This window comes from Phlebotomus argentipes, unplaced genomic scaffold (assembly GCF_947086385.1).
Source record: "Phlebotomus argentipes unplaced genomic scaffold, Phlebotomus argentipes genome assembly scaffold_4, whole genome shotgun sequence".
Taxonomy (NCBI): Eukaryota; Metazoa; Arthropoda; class Insecta; order Diptera; family Psychodidae; genus Phlebotomus; species Phlebotomus argentipes.
This window is the reverse complement of record NW_026776174.1, coordinates 10,671,667-10,688,247: the sequence shown is the minus strand read 5'-3', so window position 1 is coordinate 10,688,247 and position 16,581 is coordinate 10,671,667. Positions and strand designations below refer to the sequence as shown.

The following is a 16,581-nucleotide window of genomic DNA, read 5'->3' as shown; positions in this document are numbered from 1 at the left end:
TTGCGAACGTGAATGAAATTTCATGGCAAGCACAGAAGGAGGATAATTGCAAATTATGACCATTTGATGATGTATCAAATTTGCAGACGCAAAAATGCTCCTCTCTCCTTCATTATGCTTGTGTTAACGAGCATCGTTCTGTTTGGCTTTTATTGTGGCGCACAGAGGAAATTTTACATCTTATATACATTTCCATATTTACGTGCAATGGAGACAGCTGAAACTTTTAATTTGGACAAAAGAGAAGCGATATTAGGGGTTATCTCGTGGAGGAGCTCGCAAAATTTACAGCACTGACACTGTGTGGCTTCAAATGGACGAGAGAAAGAGAGTGAGTTTTGTATGAAGAATACAACAATATTTCGGTGCAGAGGAATAACCCACCAATTTAGCGTTTAGGTACTTGAGCAATTTTATGCCGCCTCTCTCTCTCTTTCGTGTATTTATTCGCTCCATTCTCCCCGACAAAGCACCACTAATGCTGAAAGATTGGCATTTTCAGGGATTGAAGACATCCAGGCTGTAATAAAAATCTTGTGACTTTCAAAAGAAAATCCACTATTTTACGACAGATTCAGTGAAACTCGTCACTCTTGTTGAATTTTGTGTACTTACATCATTGTGTTTTAAGGGATTTTTAGAGAAAATACCAAAATATTCCCAATAAGCAGCAATAAATGGTTGGTGAAAAAGACGTAGGAAAATGAAAATGTCTCTAATGCAGTAATTTCGAACACCAAAAGGCGTTTGTGTGGTCAATAGGAGGGGAAACTGGAGGTGTATATGATCCTTTGACCAATTTACAAAAGAGATTAATCTTCCCTCAGGCCTTCAAGGCAATGCCGAGGAAACTTACAAAAACAAGAGCATCGGAATGAATTAGAAATGAGGAGGCGAGTCTTAGCAAAACACACATTCAACCCTCCTTGAGACGCTTTCCAAGATACTTCCGCCCTTGCGACATGTCTCGAGGCTAAATGCCTGGCTAGTCCAGTGCACATTCGGGCTCCTCAAGTAAATTTATTTAGGATAATTTCAAACAATTGTCTCCAGCGATGAGGAGAAGGAATAACTAATTCAGGACGCGAGTAATGGACAAAAGACACAAGATAAGCAGGAGGTTTAGCGTGTAAATAGAAGCTGATCCGGGATAACTGTCATCCAGCCAGGTGCGAACGTCTCCAGACAGTTTATCATTCCACGCTATGTTCTCATCAATTGCATCTATTGCACTTCCCATGGACTTCTTCAGGTCTGCAGAAATGTTGTCTTTCTGATTATCTGCCATCTGAACAACCTGCAATAATATTCCAGTGAAGTTGGAGGACTTTAGAGTGTGAATATGATTAAATTTACCAAGGATCTGTGCTCATTTGTGATTCCAACACTTCCAATTGTGGTAAAAACTGCATTCAGCTCTGAAGAACGACTCTGGATACTCTCAAAGTTATCTCTCAAAAATGCTAGGACGATTTTAGTTGTGTCACTATCAATGTCTAGCATTGCGGAGAGAATTGAATTGTAGTAGGATTTTTCAAATTCAACACCCGGAAAGCCTTGAATAGTCATCTTCAGAATGTCTTCTATCAACTTGCTGTCTTTAACACAGCCAAATGAGGCGATGATGTCACTTATTTCCTGCTGATTTATCCTGCGACTCGCCTCGGACTGTGTCAGTCTAGTTAGCTTGTTCGTCAGAATGGTGAATGCTGGATAATCGGATTTACAGTCCTCGCCATCCTGTTCTTGGCAACTGTACTGAATGGCTCCGCAGTAAATGGATCTGCGGACATTCGCGGAGATGTCATTGTGCTGATTGTCCACGAGATACTTGTAGGAATCCTCAATGCATGGCGACTTGGACAGTTTGCACGCCATCAGAGTGATGTCAGTTCGCAGCATCTTCTGCAAGTGATCATCCACTGATGATTCCTCAATACCAACATCGTTGTACATCTCATTCAGGGTGTCCAGCAATAGTGTTGAAAACTTATCTGTCTCCAGGATTCTCACGCTGGTCTTCAATCGTGCCAAATTACGAAGGCCAGAAGCCACAGTGTAGTAGTATCGCTCGTTTTTGAAGTAGTTCTTGGTCAGATTCAGCGGGATTTTGTAAGCAAGATGTCCATAGCGAGCCAAATTGAAAGCATCGTCTATCAATTGAGCCCTATTTGAGGGATCGATGGCATTGTGATTGGTTGCAAGGGCGTCAGAGATCAGTTCCCAGTTCCTTTCGTCGTAATTCACTCGATAGTACATTGTGGATTTCACATTGAACACAACCCAGTCGTCATTATTGGCTTGGATTGGAAACTGATAAGAATCGTCTGTGTGCTTGAGAAATGCAACTGCTGAAGTGTCCTTAAAATCAGCGTTCTTCAGCGGTGAGGCATAACTCAGGGGGATGAAGTATTTTGTGTTTGGAACAGCATTGCTGTCCAGAGTTGCCATGAATCTCTTTTGAGTCACATCAGCCTGACCACTTGTGTAGTTTCTGGCTATTGTGACGACAGGGAAGCCAGGATTGGTGATCCACGTGTCGAAAATCTCCTTGATTTGAGGCAGAGATCTGCCAGAAGTGTCCTGATCGACAGCCCATTGCCAGCTCTTGGACAAATCGTCAGGCGTCGCGACATTGAAGCTGAAATCATTGATATACTTTCTCATAGCAGACTGGAAAACCGCGCTACTTATAATGTTTTCCATCGTTCTCATGACCGAAGCTGCTTTCTTGTAAGTGACGAAATCATAGATATTTCTAATCTCCTCAACAGTATTGACTTCGATAAACATGGCACGAACTCCCGACTTGCCAGCATCGTCTTGCATCACGGCCAGCATTGTGTCGAGCGTGAACTTGTCTTCTGTCCGCCACTCGGGAAACATCACACCGCTAATGCTGTCCTCGAAGAGTGAAGCCAGACCTTCCTTGAGCCACACTGCTGACCAGTAGAAATGCGTCACTTCGTTGCCGAACCACTGATGAGCCACTTCGTGAGCAATGGTTTTGGCCACTTGATGCTTCGTCTTCGCGTCAGTTTGATCATTGATCAGGATTCTGCTACTCCTGCAAGCAAACAGACCAGCAAACAATGCTTTCCTTCTCTCAAGCAAGTCAAATTTCACTCACAAATACGTAATGATTCCCCAGTTTTCCATGGCACCCATGAGAAAGTCGTCGATTGCGATGATGTCCATCTTTGGATACTGAAACGTCCGATCGAGATACACTTCCAGTTCCTTAAGTACATCTTGAGTGTACTGTAAGGCGAATTCTGTGTCGTTAATAACAGCTGGTTGGGAGTAAACTGCGAAATTGGTCAAAGGATCCTTGTTCACGACGAAATCGCAAACAATAAAGGTCACAATGTATGTTGATGTCTTGAGCGATTTTCCGAACACCGTCGTTTCCCAGCCATCTTCCGTCCTGGCAAAACAACAGCATGAGAAGAGAGGACAGTTTGGTGTCTTGAAAGCATACTTACATTTCCGTTTTCTCCGGTGGCATATTGGAAATGGCAAAGTATTTAGCGTCATGAGTGATACGAATAGAATATGTCGCTTTGTATTCAGGCTCATCGTAGCAAGGAAATGCCATTCTGTGGTGAGAAAAGATGGGAAAAAATACCTAAAAACATCGCAATCGTCGCTAATGTGATGTAGTTTTGTTACCTTGCGTAATTTGGCGCCATAAATGAAGTTGCAATACTCCTGCAACAAAAAAGCTTTCTGTAGTATTTTTTATTTTTCTCTCTTCCAAGACACGTGCTCGAGTTGATTACTAAAAACTTAATTATTGTCTTTTGGTTAATACAGCATTTTATTGACTACCATGAAGTCATTTTCACTGGCTATATAGTTGAATTTAGAGAGAATGTGTAATTTTTCTTATGAACAAAGCATGTAAAACCGCTAAAACCACTGAAATTCATTTCATATTTCAAGGAAACACTTCTAATGCCACCTTTCTAAATTGTTTGTCACAAATATGTGGCAAATATGTATTGATAATCTCAATAACTTATCATATTATTTCCACATTATTGATTATCTCACCTCTTATTGCCTGTATTATCAAAATAGGTGCTGATATAGAGTCCCTTCCGATCATTTCTAATTGTTCCATTGAATTCCAGACCGAGATAATACGTTCCAAGAGATAATGGTGGAAATCGAAGTCTGAGAATCTCCGTAACGTTGTTGTAGTCAAAAGAGAGCAACTCAATGCTATTGCCATTCCTTTCCGTGAGACTCACGCTCTCATCCACTGTCATGTCCTTGTAGTTGATTGCGATTTCGTCCGTCTCCTGCAGCACATCAATCTCGATTGTCTCCCAACCGCGAAATTCCACCGCGTCCACATCGATCGTCATGCGAAGATCATAGTGATTTGGTCGAGTAGTTTGTGGCAATTTGTACTGCAAATCGTCATCACTTGACAAATCCTTCGATATTATTACAGGACCAGCACGACAGCTAATCAAGAGAGTGGAAATTACTCCAAAAAGGATTGGGAAATACTTTTCCACCATTTTCAACGACAATTCACCGCGACTTTCACTCGCTTATCCGCGTGTCTTCAAATCCGCCAACAGACTAAATGGAGAAGTCAATTGAGATACAGCGCACTTGTCTCTCTAATTGCTAGAAAGATATAGGAGAGTGTGTGGGAAAGAGACTTGGCGGAGTGCCCGACACACTTCGGGTGATGATTTGATTCTGGGTTTGAGTAGTTTTTTTGGGGCAATTTAATTGTTTAATAGCATTCTGTGATCAAAAATATTAATTTAGAGACAAACAGTAATTGTGGATTTCTCCTAAAAACACTCTCAATCACATTTATTAAGTCGTATCAGTCCAATCCTCGTCTAAAATGATAACAATATTGCGATATTAGAATTTTAGTTGATGCCGTCGCGTCTGTTGTCTAGGACTTCATGTAAACACGCCACTATAAATGCCAACACCGTCAGGATAAGCGATGGAATCCTGTAGCGAGGAGCTGCATTGTGCTCCTTAATCCAGTCGTTAATCGAAGGTGAGTATTTCTTGATCCACGCGATGTTCTGTTCAGCTTTCATTACTGCCATCTTAGCTGCAATCTTCACATCTGGATCAAAAGCTGCATTGTCATCAATATTCTTCTTTATGATGAGTTTCAGCTGAAATTAATGAGAACTCCTTAGCAAAGAGAAGGAAAGTCAATTTTCAGTCTTGCTACCAGATTCAACTCCTCGTCAGTCCGGATATGATTGCCGAATGTCTGGAAAACTGTAACCATGGATGCGTAATTCGCCTCCATATTGTTATAGTACGAGGCGATAAAGTACAATCCTTGCATAACAGAGGATTCGCTGGACGTAACGATGAAAGTAAAAATTTCGTTCAAGTCACTCGGAAACAAATTAAAACCTCCGCCCTTCTTCAAAGTCATTTCCAATATGGAATTCCTCTGATAATCTCCGCTAGCACAAGAAAAAGACTGCAGGATGTCCTGAAATTCAAACATATTTTTTCTTCTTGCGCCCTGCGTTTTGGTGAGTTGAACCATTTTGTTGTACAAAATTTCCAGTGGCCACATTTTATCCACATTGCTCCTAAAATATGCACACAAAACGGCTGGTCGAGTGTTCGGATTGAGTTGCTGACGCATGTCTTCCTTAGAAGCATCCTCGAGACATTTTTCAATGTTCATTTCGCAAGCGAATCGTGTAACTTCACTTCTAAGCAGTTTCGTCAAATGCGAATCATCCTTGTTCTCGTGCATTCCCACTCTGTTGTACAATTTGGCGATAATAGGTAGCAAGAACTTCAGGAATTTTCTATTCGTTCCACGCAACTTCAATTCCAGAGACCGAAGATGCTTAATAGCCGCCGCCACGGGAACAAATTCAGTCTCCTGGCGAAGGTAGTTCGCCAGGGACAACACAATGTCGTACGACAAATGTCCATAATATGCCAGCGTGAAGGCGTCGTCAATAAGTTGAGCTCTGTTGGCCGTGTCAATTATCGTTAGATTTTCGCGAAGAGCCAGACTAAGTAAGTGCCAATTTTGGTTGTCATAATTCACACGATAATAGTAAGTGGCTCTCTTGTTCACGATCACCCAATCTAACTCGTCCAGCTCCTCCTCTCCTCCATTTAGCGGCACGACTAAGTCGCTGTCCGGAAACATGATGTGCTGCAGCGTTGTGTCGCTAAAGTCAGGATTCCTCTTCGTGGCATAGTTGATTGGCACGTGATATCTCGTGTCGGGAACACTTTCGCGGTCTTCGCTTGCAATGAAGCGCTCCTGATAGACGGTGAGGTAACTCATGTTGTAGTCTCGCATCACAGTCACGAGAGGGAATCCAGGATTCTGGATCCAATTGGCGAACATCCTTCCAACTTCAATGTGACCTGGAATTTGATTGGTCTCAGCGTTCAGATGATCGTACAAGTTCTGTGGCTTAACCGTCTGATAGCTCATGTTTTTGATGTAGTTCTTGACGGCCCTCGAGAAGATATCGTCCGTGATGGCATTCTGAATCATGCGAATAACGCTGGCGGCCTTCTGGTACGGAAGGTAGTTGTAGACGCCCCAAATGTCCTGCAGAGTCTCAATCAATTCGTCCAGACTCTTCGTATCTGGCGATGCATCGCGATCCATTGAGTATTGAAGGTTGAGAACAATAAATTGATCCATGATTTTCCACTCTGGATACAATTGGTCATTGATCAGGTCGGCATAGAGCGTGGCAAAGCCCTCGTTCAGCCATATCTCAGACCACCACTCTGCAGTCACTTCATTCCCGAACCACTGATGCGCCAGCTCGTGCGTGATGGTCTTCGTCACGTGCTGCTTCGCTTTGTTCGAGACTGTCGCCTCGTCGTAGAGCAGACGATAGCTCAGGTACGTTATGAGACCCCAATTTTCCATGGCGCCCATGAGGAAGTCGTCGAATGCCACCATGTCCATCTTGGCCAATTGGTAAGGAGCTTCGAAGTACTCTTCGAACTTCCTCAGCGATCGCTGTCCGTGCTCGAGAGCGTATTTCGTCATGTGGATTTGCTCAGGCTGAGAATATACCGTGAAATTTCCAGCCATGTTTGCGTTTCCCTTGAAATCCGACACCATAAATGCCAGAAGATAAGTTGACATTCTAGGTGTTGATGGAAAAGTTGTCTCAACTATATTAGGTCCGCTGTAGATAAACAGAAAAAATATAGTTAGTTTCACCATCATTTTAAATATGTGGCAAAATCAAGGGGGATAAAAAGTAGTCAAAATTTGTGTTCAAATCAGTGAAAGTGTTGAAAAACTCACAATATTCCTTTCCAAAGTCCTTTTTTATGGTGAAAACACAGCATTTGTAATTTGTAATTTGTCCACGATCATCTCTTTCTTCCCCTCGCGTTTCGTGTATTTTCCTTCCTACTCTGTCAGCGTCTGACTCTGACATGTCGAGACAGCCACTGTGCGAGTAGGAAGGAAAATACACGATACGCGTGGGGAAGAAAGAGATGATCGTGGACAAATTACAAATTACAAATGCTGTGTTTTCACCATTACTAACAAATTGTTCCAATTCTTAAATTTCTCTTGATTTTTACGCTAAAAATAATCGCAATAATGCTTTTATAGGTTTTGCAAAAAATTAAAGACAGATTAAGTGAATAATTCGCATTTTAGCACATAAATTCTCGTGCTTAAGTCGGAGAAATTACCGTGTTTGGCAGAATTAAGCATTTTCATTCAATTAACATTGCTTTTCTAAAGCTTTGATGACAAGAAACACTGCAAACTGTGCTAAGATCGAATATAACCTTCAAAATAATTATTCGTGCTTGGAAAATGTTTATTTAGAAAACTTTCTGGACGATTCTGATTCAACAATTCATTGGCAAATTATAGCCGATGATAAAAAGCATTTTTAGGTGAATTCTTACAGAAATATCGAATGGAAACTTACGAGATTCATGATAATTTAAGAATTAGTGTTCAAACAGTCTAGAAAAAATGTCAAGTACTGAAATTGCTAGGAAGTGGTGTATTAATTTAAAGCTCATTATCTTCCACTTGTAAAAACTTACAGTACTAGCGGTTTCGAGATTGCCGGCATGTTGGAGAGAGCTTTATACTTGGGCGAATGAACCAGAGTGACTGTGAAGAATGCTTTGTAGCGCGGTTCGTCGTAGCACGGAAAAACCCAGCGAGCATAGATCGGGGCGAGGAAAGTCGTGGCTGCTCTGTGCTTCTTGCCATCTTCCGTCCAATAGTGGGTCATGTAGAGTCCTTTCAAATCCTTGCGATTGATGAAGCCGTCAAAGGCCACGAAGAAATCATAGTTTCCAACCGGCAAATCGTCAAATACAAATTCCACAATCTCCGAATCCGGATTCACAATGATGTCCCTCAAGGTGTAATTGAAGTTGTGCGAATCTATGCCCGCTTGGTGCGTGTGCAGAATGAGATCCTTGTAGTTGAGTGTTATCCTGTCAGTTGGCTCGATCACGTCCAAATTGATGGTCACGCTGCCATTGAAAAATCCCTTGCCCGGGTCGACAAGAATGTACAGGTAATAGTGATTGGGCTTTGAGGTGCGCGGCAAGTGATTTCGGCCATATTCACAAGACACAACACAGATAAAAGATAAAAACATCAAGAGTTGCAACTTCATCGCGATTGGGGGAGATTTTCACCATTAAATCGACTGCTTATCCGAACGAATTCTCTGCGCAAAGTGATCCAGTTGATTACCGAGAACTCACTGAGTGGCTATTTGCGACAACTTCTTCTCATCCAAACTGAGTGTTGCTGATAAAAAGATAACCGTAAAATCCTCTGGGAGACAAATAGACAAGCAATAAAGATAAGCACTTGATAATGAGCCGCTAATCTCGGTCTTGTCCTCTGGATGCGCAGCGGGGAATTTGTGTGCACAGGAATTGTACTTTAGGGACAATTTTCTCATCAATTTCCTCGCCTTTCTCCCGCCAAGGGGGAGATATATTAAGAAGGAGTGTACAAATCAGCAGAAGAACTCAATATTTGCAATATTTCTTATATTTAGGATTGCTTTTATTTTTCCTTCAAAATAATATCATCAAAATATTTTTTTAGGCTATGAAACTAATCAAAGCAAGCTTTAGTGAGTAAATACACTCAAGGAACATTAATTTTCACGTTCAAAGTGAAAACATTCTTATTTATTGGCAGAATTAAGCATTTTTATACAATAAAGATCGCGATTTTTGATTTTGTTTAATAAAACGAGGTTTAAACAGTGCGAAAGGTAAACATAACCACAAAAATAAGAGTCAGTTTTGAATAATGTAATTTTTTTAATTCTTTCACCGAGTTTTGAATCAAAATCTTCTATTTTGAGCCTATAAATAAATAATTAGTATATTTTAAATATTTTGAACAGTTCTTTTAAAGGCTCTTAGTTTTTTTTAGTTAAGTTATGGTTTGAAAAATTTCCAATAATGCGATTATAAATAGTTTTTCGTAAAAATAAGCATTGATGACTTTTAAATTCTTAAACCAAAGTTACTAATTTGGTTTTCAAGCTGATAAAAATAAGTTCTGTTTGCACTATAAACCCTGATTGATAATAATCACAATTTTCCTGTGATTTCTTCTTAGATTCTCCTCCTTGTTTCTCGCAATGCAATCTCGATGACACTGTTTGGCCCCACATTTTATGTTGGTCCATAAAAAGAAACTTCATTATCGAAATGGAAATTTCGTCTCACCTCCAACTTTTATTGAGAGAAATCCATCGGCATCATTGGCGGAATCACATGAATATATCACGTTTTCACTAATATGCAAATGAGTCTTTATGGTTTTTACTCCACTTTTCGTAACATGTTTTATTTACGCTACTGCCTTTTGCCTGGTGTAATTCCCAGATCTCGGCGGCATCATGAGAAAAACAGCAGTAAAAGTGGCTTTAAAAATTTTCCCATTTTGCATTAACTGGGGAAATAAAGGGAAATAATCTCTCTGAGACTGGCCTTTTTGCCTCTGATGGATCTCGAATATGGAGAATTGCGGAAACAATGTGACAAAGAGGAGTGATGCCTATTGTGCGGCGATGATATAAGGGAGGATAATAGTAATCATTTTCTTCCATTCTGTCACAATAAATTTACAAGGGGTACACAATTGTTTCGAGTGTGTCATTCGCACACACTAAATGTGCATAAGATGATCAGTGGGATGGGCTCAAGAGGGAATCCCTTTTCCCCTCTTTCCCAATTGTCCTATAAAAAATTGAAAATGCGCTCCTGCGGCAGTAAAAACAAAAGCGGAAATGCTAAAAACTTTCAATTCTCTTTATGCAGATTATTTTTTTATTGTTCATCCGACGACAATAAAACCATGATGTCCTCATCCATTCATCGCCCTGTGAATTTTCTTCTCGCGCGCCCAATGCGTCCTCCGATCCTGTGCATATCCTTGCTCGTAAAATCACTGAAGCAGAATTTAATACACACCGCACTGATGGAGCACTATGAAAAAATCATTTATGCCTCGTGATAAATATTGCACAACAATGTTGGGAATGATAGAAAAATACACATTTTATTGTTTTCCGCCCTGTGAAAATGGGGAAAAAAAAACGATGAGAAATTCTATCTGCGCTTCCTGGATTGCTTCTATGGAGGGGAATTTGCTGATTTTGAGAAATTCATCACTGTAAAGTCCACTTTCATCACGACATACAATGTCGGAGTGGAAAGTTGATTGAAAGGAGGCATCAAGATTTTCTTCGCACGTTTTCCTCCTCAGATAATCTGCAATCCGGCGACGCAATTCACTTTTTGGACGTTTTGCGTCGATTTTATCTCACAAGGGAGGAAAGTGCGTATTTACGCACCTTCTGCATGCGATGAAATCGGTGAGTCATCGCTCCTTAAGCGAGCATGTTGCCCAGTGTCTTCTTCATACTGTAAAATGTGTGATTTTCCCGAAAGCACTTCTCACGGTGCGATGCATTGAGAGACAACTGACAATTCTCACTTCGTGCACATTAATCACGTATCTCTGGGATCTGTGTGGAACTTAATTATGAAATATGATGAGGATTATGCAGCAATACACATTATATGTAAATGGATTTGTTTTAATATTTAGCATTCATCATAATTATATCTCCATTTTCGTGCTTGGCGACAGTTCGCTCGCAATGTCTCAATTTGAATGCGAACAATAGCGCGACTTGTTAGTCGGGCTGATCAAGTGTGAAAATAATTTTATTAATGAATTTTTCCACCCGAAGCATCGCCTTATTTAGGCACACAGAAGATGAATGAATATTCACCGGGAAGACGCATTCGACATTTTCCCCTCTCTTGCTTGCCATTCGCGCATAAAAACATTTGGTGGCGCGTCCGTAAATCATGTGTTTTGACTTTAAATATAGGCATTTGATAATCATAAATCGCGACGAGGCCGTGCGTTCTCAAAATTATTAAATCGACTGAAAGTACAATTTCTCGCAGTTATTTTATGTATTCAAATCACATGATAAAAGTGAGATTGAAACAAGATTTCTCCCATCGCGGTCGAAATGGGTGAAAAGAGTGTAACTCCTTCGAGCCCTCGGCAGAGGAAGGAACCGCCGGAGGTCGGAAAATAAAAGATGTGTGTCCTTTTTAAAATCACTCAACAATGGGCTAATTTTACGATTGTGTCTTTTATGTGTTTGTACATCATTCGTATATCACGGAGGTTATATCGAGGGGCTGTTGCAAGATTTATTGATCATTATGCTATCCGTTTGGCGTGGTGGCAAAAAAGGCATTTATAGATATGGAGAGGAAAATAACGATGGGCAAGAAAGAGGAAACGTAAAAATGCCACTGTTTGTGCCCATCATATTCATGGGCGTGATAATTCTGCTCATTTCAATGCATCACATTACTTTATTACTGCCCAATAAAACTACTTTCCGCTATAGAAATTTTGATAATGAGATGGTCTGAATTAATTCTCGTGGCTCAAATAAAAAACTATGAAAAAACCACTGCGAAATTTGCCGAATTTAATCTAAAACACCTTCCAATCCTTTATTAAAGTGCTAATATTTCTCTGAATTAATTTTTTACTGAATTTTTAGGTGGTTTTATTGGTGTTTATTGAAATTTTTGATCAAAAATCGGTAGGGTTAATGGAAAAACTAAAAATATAGATTTTCAAAGTTGATTTTTATACAAACTAAACACCAAAAAACGTGAATTTTTTTCCATTCGTGTTTAAGACACAAATCTCAAAAAAATTTGGTAGAACAACAGATAAAGAGCTTTACAAAAATAGTCTTTCGATTCACTAGTCGAAATGAAATGTTCATTGATGTCAAAAGACCAACAGAATTCAATCAAATTCAGTTGGAATAAATCATGATATTTTACAGGGGCGCTCGTGGTTATTCATCAACCCTTTCTGTGGCGGCACATAAGACATAACACTTGGATGGAATTGAATTGAAGCATAATTTCCAATTATCATAACGCTGCGCACTGTGCGATTCATTTCGACAAATTCTCATTGTGTTCGCATCAATTGGGAACAACAATTCCGAAACTAAATGAAAATGTACACATTATTGCTCCACCTCAATAGTATAATGTAATTCTATTGTGTCTACCTTCGTGTAAAGGGATTCTGAGCGCTGAAATGGTTAAATTTCGGTCGGAGAGATCCATTCAATGCCGCCCGATTTTATAAAACACCCGCACTAGATAATTGGGATGAGATTTTGGTAATGATTTTGCTGCAAATATTGATGAAAGCCAGATTGAAAAGCATAATAATGACGGGAATATTTAGCCATTGTGCAAATTAATCCAAGATTGAACATGATCCATTACAATAATGAGCGCCAGTACATTACTGATGGTGATTTTCAATATCGAATTTTGTGTGTTTCGATAAAATGTGCAACTCACACAAAATATCCCATAATGAATTGTACATAATTAAAGCCATTCTGTGGATATGCATTAATCTGTCAGTTTGGAAAGGGTTGCACTCTCAGGCTCGTCGTAAATTTCAAGAACAGCGAGAGCGAATGTAATTTTCTGCACGTGCAATCGCCCGTGAATGATGTCACACCCCGAAATTTATGGTTCACATTTTATTTTCTCCCCGAAAACATCACAAATCTCATGTTAGTTTGCGGAAAAGAAGTGCTGCAAACGTAACACATGACATCCATCACACTCCACTCTCAGCCTCGTCTTCCCCGGCGACCAACCCTCCGGGATATTTATCGCTGCGAGCTTCGAGAGCGGAGGATGACAATGAAATGAATAAGTAATGAATAATTGATTATTATTGATATTAATGCTTTGTTGTTGTCAGGCTCATTGTCATCGAAAAATCTGTGCAATTGACGGCGTAAATGTACGTCTCGTGGTGTTATTCTCTCCCCCATTTGCCCGGCACTCTGCCAACCAAAGGGAAGATAATAAGGCTGAAATCTGTACACCACTTCCACAATTTGTAAGAAAAATCCTTAACACTTCCAGGACATAAACAAGATAGAAATTTCTACTTTTCGTAGCACTTTTTCACTATCTGTTCTTGATTTGAATCATTTTGACTCTAAATTCGGTGTTGTGAAGTGAAAATTTGAGGTTATGTTTGATTTGAATGCTCTTACCTTTAAGAATCGCGATTTATAATGAGTAAAAATCAATAATTCTTCTAAAAAATTATTAAAAAAAAATTTTCAGTGCTAGAAATTCTTTTTAAATCTCTTTTTCCGTCTTCAGTAAGTCACATAACCTAGAAAATATGTGCCAAAATGAAGAACTGGATAAAAATTGATTGACAATTCGTATGAATAATCCTTTCTAGCTCAAAATCGCTGCGGTTTAGTGAAAAAATGAGGTTATATTCAGAAAGAAGAGTTGGATAGAAATTAATATATGCGAGTTAATCTCTTCTGAATAATCTGAGTAATCTTCTGATCTGTACAACACTTCTGACCATATTATCTCTCCCTTGATGCCAGCCTTTTCGCGGATAGATTGGAGGCTGTTCGCAGCATAAATATGTATGTGTAGTGCAATCAATCTCTGTTACCCTTTAACTCGATCTGTGACACAGACATTTAATGCATTTTGCCAAATAAAGCGTGCAAAATTGGTTCATTTGACAAACCGTTTCACACTGACGTTCACGTATTTGCGATGCTGTGACGGGATTTCTTTTATGGAATCACATCAGAAAAAGAGAGATATTTGTGATAGTAATTGAATTGGAAGGAGGGACATGAAAGAGAGAGAGAGAGACTGTTGGTTGCTAAAATTACATCAGCAAACAACTGTTTACTTAACGACAGTCTGTGTGGAAAAAAAGAGTAAATTTGAGAACAGAAGATGCAGTTTGTACGTGATGCAAATAAAAATGCGCACCCATGTGGATGCGGTTTTTATTTGGCAGGAAATTTTCGCAAATTGAATGAGGGAAGAACTCCACAAAATTTTACAGCATGTTTTCTCATCTAAGAACATCATTTCGGTCGCATATGCAAAACTCTTTGACTTCTGACTCACTCAATTCGACACACTTTTTTCCGTCGCTTCTCACTCTTCTTCCTGTGTGTGTTACAACCCAGTGATAATCGCCGAAAAGCCATCCTTTCTGGGCGAATCTGACCTTCTCTGAGAGCTGCAGAGTTGAATTTATCGCCCACGACGTGAAATTAAACTCTCATCATTGTGCGATACAATAAATCTGGCCTTTTGTTCCATTTGTAAATTGCCCAGACAAGTCCCATGGAATTGTGCTGGTAGTTTTGGCCCTTTTCGCATGTTTTGCAACTCTTTTCCTTGCTTTTTAACACACCGCCAAAATTTATTTGTGTTGTCTCCGCCGAAGCAAGCGTGACGCGAAAAGTATTTCTCCAACAACACCCAATATTTCCTGCACTTTGATATATTTCCCGAAATACCACAGAGATTGGATAACGATCTTCTCTTTTATTTAGCATATTAATTTACACATACTATTATGAGAAAATGACCAAACTATGCATAAAACTGCATGGATATTTTAAAAACATGAGTATTCATTCATTATCTGTCTTCGCTTTGCTCCGTCATTTATTCCCCTTTCACCAGGGCTCATTGTGCTGATCCACCCTAATTTTCACAATTTTCATGTCCACTGGGAATGCCTGTTTAATTTAACGACAAAGCTGTGCGTTCTGGCTGGGAAATTGAAATGGTATTCTTCTATTTTGTCCGCAAAAGTTTGCTGGGTGAGAGAATTTCGTGACACGATGACTCTATCAACGTTGTCAATCATGGTGAATTTATGGTCGGAAATGATATCAGATGAAAACTTTTCCCCAAAAGTGAAATACTTAAATAATTTACATTTGTCGGTAGGTGATATTTCTCTATATTTTCCACAGCACAACAAGAAAACGACTCCTCCTTTATCCTGTGCGCCATAAATATTAGGGTTGTGAAATCATTTGCCCGCTGAGCACTTTATTCAGAGTCCGTCTGAAGAAAAAAAAAGCTTCTGGGTTTGGTTAAAAAAAGGAGAGAGGAGAAAGTGAGTTTGGTGGAAAAATGTCTGTGAAAGAAATTCCCGGATGTTTTCCCATTCAAATCATGCAAAGTTTATTTTGCACAGGACACACAACAATAACATGGAAAATGTCTCAACAGTGCACGGTTGAGGCGAATTTATGCACTACTTGTTGATGTAAATTGAAGGATTAGGAGCTGAGGCATCCGCATGACTCCCAATATTGTGGATATGCTTCCTGGGATCATAAATCACCGCATCGTGAAGGAGAAGCCACGAAATGGCATCGCCAATGTATTGGGATCACCGAGAAAATCGACCTTTCACTGCGAATTTTGGGTGGAAATTTAACTTTTCACCACCTAATTTGAGGGAAGGATTTTCTGGGGGAGACATTTGAATTTTTCTCAATTACATTTTCCCAGAGCAATTTGCCTGGATATCTTCCTTGTTCGGCACATTACATCGCATGAGCGCACATTGCACGCAATCTCTTTGATTTCAGACGCACTCTGAAATGTAATATGTAAAAGAGGCATCTCGCCCCACATATGTGACTTCTTTCCTGTTTGCACACATCTGTAGTTTGGGAGTTTTTCTTCCTCGTGAAACTTCTCCTTTGTTAGGAGAGAGATGCTTGACTGGAGTGGGAGAGGGTCTCTTTGAGGGATGAAGGTAACCTCTTATCAGTGTGTCTTCCAATAAAAAAGTTTATATTAGATGAATGGAGAAAGTTATTCTGAGCATGATGCATAAACATTTCCACCCCTTTCTCTCAATTTCATTTCTTTTCAATTTCTCCGGAGGTAGATTTGCGTACGCCAAGAGGAAAACCCCCTTCGCGAGAGGCCAAATGCGGGGAGGACTACTTCAAAAGTGCACGTCTACACAATATTACCGAAATTCAATAGAATATACCTTCAAATTGTGGCCTCGAGGTAGAGTCAAGCGGATAGAAATCCCGAAAATAAATTGCGCAATATTCAATATGTCCTCAATTTCCGTGCGAAAATCAGCCTTTCTTTGGTGGCTGCTCGAGAGGA

General features: G+C 39.8%; 1 protein-coding gene across 1 annotated transcript; it reads right to left on the bottom strand.

Moving 5' to 3' along the window:
- Window positions 1-932: 932 nt before the first annotated feature.
- On the bottom strand, window positions 933-8,769 carry LOC132258481 (uncharacterized). Its single transcript, XM_059755809.1, has 9 exons — window positions 8,074-8,769; window positions 5,222-7,184; window positions 4,913-5,162; window positions 4,057-4,564; window positions 3,673-3,711; window positions 3,486-3,599; window positions 3,131-3,427; window positions 1,357-3,067; window positions 933-1,297 (listed from the first exon to the last, which is right to left on the bottom strand). Exons 1-9 carry the CDS (start codon window positions 8,658-8,660, stop codon window positions 1,073-1,075), a joined length of 5,694 nt encoding a protein of 1,897 aa, XP_059611792.1. The 5' UTR covers window positions 8,661-8,769; the 3' UTR covers window positions 933-1,072.
- Window positions 8,770-16,581: the final 7,812 nt, after the last annotated feature.